This window comes from Lygodium microphyllum, chromosome 2 (assembly GCF_053477565.2).
Source record: "Lygodium microphyllum isolate KBCC chromosome 2, Lygodium_microphyllum_v1.1.10, whole genome shotgun sequence".
NCBI classification, from domain to species: Eukaryota; Viridiplantae; Streptophyta; class Polypodiopsida; order Schizaeales; family Lygodiaceae; genus Lygodium; species Lygodium microphyllum.
This window is the reverse complement of record NC_141136.1, coordinates 69,643,344-69,651,072: the sequence shown is the minus strand read 5'-3', so window position 1 is coordinate 69,651,072 and position 7,729 is coordinate 69,643,344. Positions and strand designations below refer to the sequence as shown.

Here is a 7,729-nt window from a genome sequence, read left to right as displayed (position 1 = left end):
TAGCTCCAATGGAATGAGGCATAAGCAACAAATGTCAGTATCAGGGGTGCTGCCCTGTTTCCAACACTGTTATGCAGTGAATGACAGTTTCAAAACTGAGAATGATCAGCTCCCAACCTCAATGTCAAGTCAAAGCATCAAAATGACATCCAAAAAAGGCTCAAATGCCCTCCAAATAGGCCAATGATAAGTGCTCCATGAGCAACAAAATATTCAGCTGTAAAACGTAGAGGTCAAAATCTGAAAACGGGCGCCATATTCAGCGTGTTGAGGCTTGGAGTGCTGCTGCCAATCACGTGGAGTTATGATGGTTGGGGGGGTTCAATGATGGCCCAAGGTAGGCACATACCAAGCCATGAAGGCCCAATGCAAAGGGGAGGGAAGATATGAGCTATGGAGCTCAAGAAGAGTGACTGCCCTTTGTTCCTGCCCTGTTTCAAACTGAGAATACACTCAAATGCCTGCAAATGCTGAAGCAATACCTCAAGGGCAAGGCCCTGATGAAGCTCAAGAAGGCCGGGATGGAGCTCGGAAAGCCGGGGAGAGTCGGGAGCTCGAGAGGTCGGCTATGGCTGCCGGAATGGAGACCCAATGCGTGAAGCGAGTCGATGCGAAGGTCGGGAAGCACCGAGTCGAGCTCGAGCAAGAGAATGCCAAGCTCTGATACCAGTTGAAAAGTGAGAAGGATCAAAGCTTGCACGCAAGCTATGGCGGGAGAGCAAGAGCAAGAAAGAGAGAGACAAGAAATGGGAACTCCAACAGTCACAATGTGTGACTGAGCCTTCCTTTATTCAAACTGTCACTAAAAGAATAAAGAATAAAGTGACGTGACGGGCGCCCGCCACCTACAGTGTGCAGTGGCGGGTACTGTCAGTGTAGTAATACACGGGGCGGCACGGTGGAGGCGCCTTTACCCCCAACAAGTGTGCAGATAACCAAAGGCCAAGAAAAATTAAAGACTGGACCAGGGCAGAGTAAGAGAGAATCCCTGCTTACCTGAATCCAATAGCATAGACTCAATGATAAAGCAACCCCTATCCATGAGCATTCTTTTATTGTTATATGGACAAACACTACTGTAACAAAACACTTTAACAATCTCTCAAGGAAAACACTTAGCATAAGATACAAATATGAAAGCACCTATTGTGCATAATCGCATCCAGAGTGCTCACAGGTCGCTACCAAACATGTTGGAACAGAACATTTAAGGTACTATAATGCTTAGGTGCAAGTAATTAGCAGCCCTAAACAGGGGGAAACTCTAGGTTTATATGTATTTTTCCAAACGATGCACGGTTATCAGCACACTCACTGATGTAAGTGCAATGGCCACAGGTGCAGAAAATGTATTCTTGGCTCAGCTTCAAGTGTACAAAATTGTCAGAAGCCATATAATTTCTCTCATCCATATCAGCATCTGTACAGATGACTCAAGCTGCAAATTTAGTTCAATATGCATGCTTTACATGTTTATAGCTTTCTAGCAATCGTGATACAAAAATAGACATGGCATGTTTGGATATGAATGCCTTTAGTAATTTTATAAGCAAGAACGAGTACAAGCCGCATCCAGTGTAATGAGATGCAGACATGTGACTTCTCCACAGAAAGAATGTAGCGTCGATTCTTACAGATTGATCAGACCAACCATCACTAGATCTTCAATCCTGGAAGAAGTCTTGCAGCACAGTTTCTGTTGTATTTTCAAGCATCAAGCCCTACCACAGAAAATGCTGTGCTATTTCCAATTTTCCTCCATAGCTCCTTGACAACAACACAATCTTTCTCCCTCTCAAGAGTTTGAGTCAAATCCAATAGCTATAGCTGAAAAACATTTCAACAAGTGACTGACAACCTGCATGCTTTCTCATTTTAAATTCATCTCTCACCTCCCTTCAAGCTGATTATTAGCTCCAAGTTTCATCCAGGATTCTGATGCTCTCAAAATCTGTGACAAAACTGAGGCAACATAGCTCATGTCCGGTCTTGCAGATGCATCTGCCACACACCTTTTTGCCAATTGTGCCAACTTTATGGCACAATCCAAGGGGTATTGCTCTCCTAGTGCCCCATCAATCCAGCTTACGAGATTCTCTTCCATCTTCTCATCCTCCAATACTTTGCCTATAGATGCATAAAGTAGCCCATCCTTCATCTGTACTCCTTCCTCATCCTTCATGATAGCCTCTTCTCCTGACAGAATCTCTAATAAAACGACTCCAAAGGCAAACACATCCATCTTTTTAGAGATAACTCCATCTTTTAGATACTCGGGAGCCATGTATCCAAGCGTGCCTGCTATATGTTCTGTCCCTACAGACTCAGCCTTGATCTTCTCTACAGACATCACCAGTCCAAAATTAGCTAGTTTCCCTCGGAATTTTGCATCTACAAGGACATTGCTACTCTTTATGTCTTTGTGCACAAAGGCAGGGTTTGTATAAAAATGCAAGTACTCCAGTACATCAGCAATATCTGTGGCAATGCGGAGCCTCTGACACCAGCTGAGGCATGTGCAACTCTGTGACTGAACATGACCTCTGTAGTCAGACATCCCATGTAGCCAATCGTTCAGAGACCCCTTTTCCATGTATGGGGAGACAAGGAAAGACTGCTGGGAGCCTATACAAACCCCCAGCAGTGGAACAAGGTTCGAGTGATGCACCTTTTGAAAGAAAGCGACCTCCTTAGACACATCCTTCTCTATTTTCTTGACGGCTACTTGCTGATCTCCAAAAGTGCCACGGTAAACAGATCCCTTGATATGATTGGAGTCATTGAGCCCCTCTGTTGCATTCATGATCTCTTCCATTGAATACACTAATGGTTTCTTGTCTATGCTTGCAATCTCAAGGGAGAAATTGCTAGACTTTGTGTCAACATTGGGGAGCATGGCAACCTCTGAGGACTGTGCGGCATCTGCAGTATGTGGTTTCCACCACAAGATTGCTGCAATGACAGCTGAAACAAGCACCACCACGCCCACAGGGATGCCAATGTAGATGCCCAGATGAGAGCTGCCAGGGCTTCCTGGACGGTTTGGGGTTGGTTGGGGTGATGACGCAATCGCAGGAAAAACAGGGAGAGTTTGGGGCTTTTCCTGCAGAGGGATTAGAAGGGTGGTTTGAGGGTAGATAACAGACTCTTGGGAGAGGTTATTGGCTTGCAGCAGGGAAGAGGTTGAAATACCAAAGCCAGCACTGATGCTGGAAGGATTATCCTGTGGTACAACGGGGTACGTAATCAGAAGACTGATACCCTGATCGAGGAGCTGTTGAGAGGGGCATGCGCACCGGACGGGGATGATGGTGGAATCGCCCGGCAGCAGGGAGGCAGGCCGGACGTCTGGGTTCGCGTTCTCAATGGCAGAGCAAGTGGTGAGGCCCTGGAAGGTGGAGAGGGCTATCTTGCTGAAGGAGTCACCCGGTTGGATGGTGTACATGATGGCAGCTTGGGAGAGGTTCTGCAAGGAGCTGGAGCCGGAGGTGCAGGCGCAATCGAGCGGCACGAAAACAGCACTCAAAGATGCAGAAGGATTGGAGTCGGAGATACCCGATGCTGTGGCCATGGCGGATGTGTTGCTGTGAAAGAGCGATGCGACCCCGGCGAGGGACGGCAGGGGCGGGGCGGGGCGGAAGTAGGCGTAGGTGCGACATGAGGGGGAGGCCTGGGAGCAGAGGTAGCCGAGGTTGGCAGGGTCCGTGTTGCTGCAGTAGGAGGCCGGGGCGTAGGTCTGCTGCTGGCAGGAGAACTGGGGTGTGCGTAATAGGGCAAACGTGAGGAAGGAGGCGAAGAAGATGCAGAGATTGCATGCACGCCCTTGCTTCCTGGAAGCGGGAGCCATCTCCTGTTGTTGCTGCGGTAGCAAAGGCTGAGACTGCCATGGCTGCAAATGGACGGAGGCCAGTGGATTTTCAATGCCTCGGGTCGCTGCAGCTCCCGCACGCGCTCCCGGCGACTTTGACTCGATCGCGGCGGCTTCAGAAATGTTAAACTAACGATTTAACAAAACACGACTCGGGTAAATGGCCCAATGGTGGAACACTTCGCCTCTTCACACACCATTGGCCCCTCTAGATTTAAAAATTCCCAACAATAGAAAATAGTCTTTTTTGTTTTAAATAATGCGTGTGAAATTTATATTCCCAACAAATATTTACATCAGTAAGGATGGATGCCAAAAACTTGAACATTCTTCGACGGCTTCATATCGGTTACTTTGAGGACCTGGCCTCTCTTCGTAACGATCCTACGTAGGGCAACGACTTCTTCTTTGCATAAGGAGACTACACTATTTCTAGGGACAGCTCTCTCTTTCCTCACGATAAAGCCTATTCCTATTGCACCACATGTGCTTCAAAGGTAGTGCCTAGTTATATTCCATATCTTAAAGGTCTCTTCATCCATGTGGCCCTCGTCTTCTTTTGCAAGGCCCCTCTCATGCCACCAGCTTCATTCAAATCCGCCTTTGCCAACCAGTCCATACTCCTCCAGATCAGTCTAGCTTCATGGCAATGCCAAAAAGATGACTTACAATCTCCATGTGAGTGGCACAAAACCCACAAGTTGTACTACATCACATATACTTAGCTACTTTGTCTCCGGTAGGTAGCTTCCAAGGCAACACCTTCCATAGCAATAAATTTAGCCTTCAACTTGGTGTGGCTCTCCATGACCTAGTCAAGCACTTGTGCCAAGTCTAGACGGTCATTTGTGGGTATTGAGCCTTCCACTCTCTAGCCACCTTATCTTCAATCTCCCTTAGAAACTAGTATTTTGGGTAAGATACAAAATCCTTGAAGCATATCTAAATATTTGCACTTTCTTTGTCACACCATTAGGCTTACCATTGACTTCACATAGCACCCTTGCCCATCTGATGTCATAAACATCACAATAATTTATCAATGGACCTCTAATAGGCAAATGTAAAGGTGGAAGTGCTTAGACTAAATTCTTTATTTGTCTAACAATTTCAATGTGGATATTCTTCCACACAAAATTGTATGTTCTAAGTAATGGATATAGATATTGCAAGTAAAGAGCCAAATTGGAAAATAGATTGCCTTGAGATTAGATGAGATGAAATTATATAATGTTAATGGTTGAACATGTGAAAGCAATGTGTACATGCTCAAAAAACACCCACAAATGCGCATATACTATTTTTAAAAAATGAATTTTCTTTTAGAGAGATCCAAAACAAGAACAAGAATAAGAATAAGGGCAAAACACAACATGTTGTGGTTCCACACCAAGAACAAGATCAAGGGCAAAACACATGAAAATGGAAAAGAAAGTTAGCAAGCTTCCTTTATCCAAAGCTTTGGTTAGGATGAAGTTATCTCTAACAAAGAACCATAGGAACACTTCAACTATTACAATAGCATGCCTTTATACCAATATTAACAATACCAAACTTATAGCATTAAATTTAGGGTACTATTGACAATAATCACAAACAAATATCATGAAACCAAAGAGGCATTACAATTTCTGTGTGTAGTTTGATGTCAATAAAGCCTTTCTTACAATCATAATGTATAAAGACTTATGCATGCACATTGAACTCGAGTGGGACCAAGTATAAGTCATTCTTCATGAAAAGGTTGAGAGAATAAATTAATGTGAGGATTTAGAAGTGCTTCTAAAGTTGGCTTCTTAAGTGAGATTCATGTGATGTAAGCATTGAAAAGATATTCAAATTTAGGAACTCAACTAGGACTAAGTATGTGCCATTATTTATGTGCAAGAGTTAATTAACATCATAGTGACGATCTCAAGTATGTGCCAAAATTTATAAACACATTAAGGACACACATTTTCTCATGATGGATGAAGACACAAGCTCTAAAGAAGGCCTCACATGCAAATTGTATAATGTATAACAAGGAATTAAGTTATTGATTTGAGATTTGATGGGGCCTAAGAAACCCACATGAAGATAAGTATGCACTTTATGACGATCTCAACTATGTGCCAAAATTTATAAACACATTAAGAACACACCTTTTCTCGTGATGGATGAAGACACAAGCTCTAAAGAAGGCCTCACATATAATGTATAAGGAACTAAATTATTGATTTGCGATTTGATGGGGCCTAAGAAAACCACATGAAGATAAGTATGCACTTTATCGCATATAAACAAGTGCACTTGTACTTACATATTTATTCACTTCTTTGGATTATATGATTGGCTATTATGCATATCTCCAAATGAGGCTCATTTATTCTAGCACATTTGTACCTTATATTGAAAGGATTTTATGACATTTTTGGCCCAAGAGAATATGCATTTTATGATAAGACTGAGTAATGCTTGTATTAGTGAGGTATAGAAAGAACTCATTTAAGAGTAGATGTATTGAAATGCTTATCCCAAAATGAGAGGATGAAGAGTTAGCAAACCTTTAGAAGGACTAAGGCGAAAAAAGCCATAGCTAATGATGGGTGTGATAGTACAACATTCTATGATGACTTACCACCTTAATGGTGTTACATGGGATAGCTCATTATAATTGGTTGCTCAAGAAGCTAAAAAATCAGTCCAACTCTACCAACATAAAAGGGGTGTTCTTCTCTTCTCCATGTGGTGTTCTTGAGGTAGTTGGATGGTGGAAGAGGTAGCTTGAGATTCTCAAGGAAGCAAACATGAAAGTCGTGAGAGCATTACAACTCCTATCAATGGATTGGACTACAATGAGAGAGGTAGAATACCGTGAGTCTACTACAATTAGTTCTTGAGCCTTCTTCTTACTATGTTGGATTCATGAGATTGAGTGGTGTGAGAGGTTACTTGAGCTTAGAAAGTGAAAGTACTTGAACAAAAATAAGCTTCTTAGCTTTGCTCTATTGAGATCTCATAGAGGCCAACATTTTGATTCCACTTCCAAGACCAAAATAAAGCCTCCTATATTAACATATTTTATTGCCTTTGTGTTGGGACAGGGGGCCATGATAGCTTGAAAAGAATTGAGGGATCCATTTCCCTTCCCTCCCTTAGAGAAGGCATAGCCAAATGGAACCAAATGTACAGCTCGATTCGGAAGGCCAATTAGAAGGGAACCAATTTGATGGAGTCAAAGGAGTAAATATTAGACTAGATTAGTTTCATTTTTATCATTTATTTACTCAAGTAAAGTTTAACAAACATAAAAATAGTTGTGCACTCTCATGTACACAAGTAGTATGCGCTCAAATCTTGATTCTTATATGCACAGATTAATTGATCTTTGATTATCTGAGAAAGAGTCAAATGTCATGCTTGCTTCTATAAACCCAAGGTAATAAAATCATTTTTTGTGCTTCAATTTTTGAGTTCCAATACATTATGTGTGGGATTGCATCGAAGTGATTGAAGCTTGACATCCATCACAATGGCTATGAACTTGATGTATGTGAATCCATACATACCTTGAGGGCTTTCATACATAGTTTGAGCATCAAATAATGCACCTTCCTTGTATACCATTATCAAATCTTGATTGGACATAGTTGAAACATCACTTGGATGTTAGATTAGAGTTTGTTCTTATTGATAGGGAGAATTTTTGATTTATTAATCCTTGTCAATACAAAGGAGGCTTGAAGGCTTGAGTAGTAGGTGCATTTGACATGAGAACTTGATAAGAAGTTTGCTTCCATTGACTAGTTTGCACAACAACTTGGTAAGAACGTTGCTACCATTAACTAGCCTACACAACAAAACTTGGAAGTTTGCCTT

General features: G+C 42.5%; 1 protein-coding gene across 1 annotated transcript; it reads right to left on the bottom strand.

The window, feature by feature from the left end:
• Positions 1–1,079: 1,079 nt before the first annotated feature.
• On the bottom strand, positions 1,080–7,498 carry LOC148039863 (protein LYK5-like). Its single transcript, XM_087662455.1, has 2 exons — positions 7,420–7,498; positions 1,080–3,981 (listed from the first exon to the last, which is right to left on the bottom strand). The coding sequence occupies exons 1-2, from the start codon at positions 7,496–7,498 to the stop codon at positions 1,889–1,891; spliced, it is 2,172 nt and encodes a 723-aa protein (XP_087518581.1). The 3' UTR covers positions 1,080–1,888.
• Between the last annotated feature and the right edge of the window lie 231 nt (positions 7,499–7,729).

What these genes read in the sequence shown, in the direction of transcription:
- LOC148039863 (XM_087662455.1), bottom strand. Translation starts at nt 7,498, where the DNA reads ATGTCCAATCAAGATTTGATAATGGTATACAAGGAAGGTGCATTATTT. An exon ending in TATGTATGAAAGCCCTCAAG is followed by an intron (nt 3,982 to 7,419) that starts GTATGTATGGAT and finishes ACATTTCTGAAG; the next exon opens with CCGCCGCGATCGAGTCAAAG.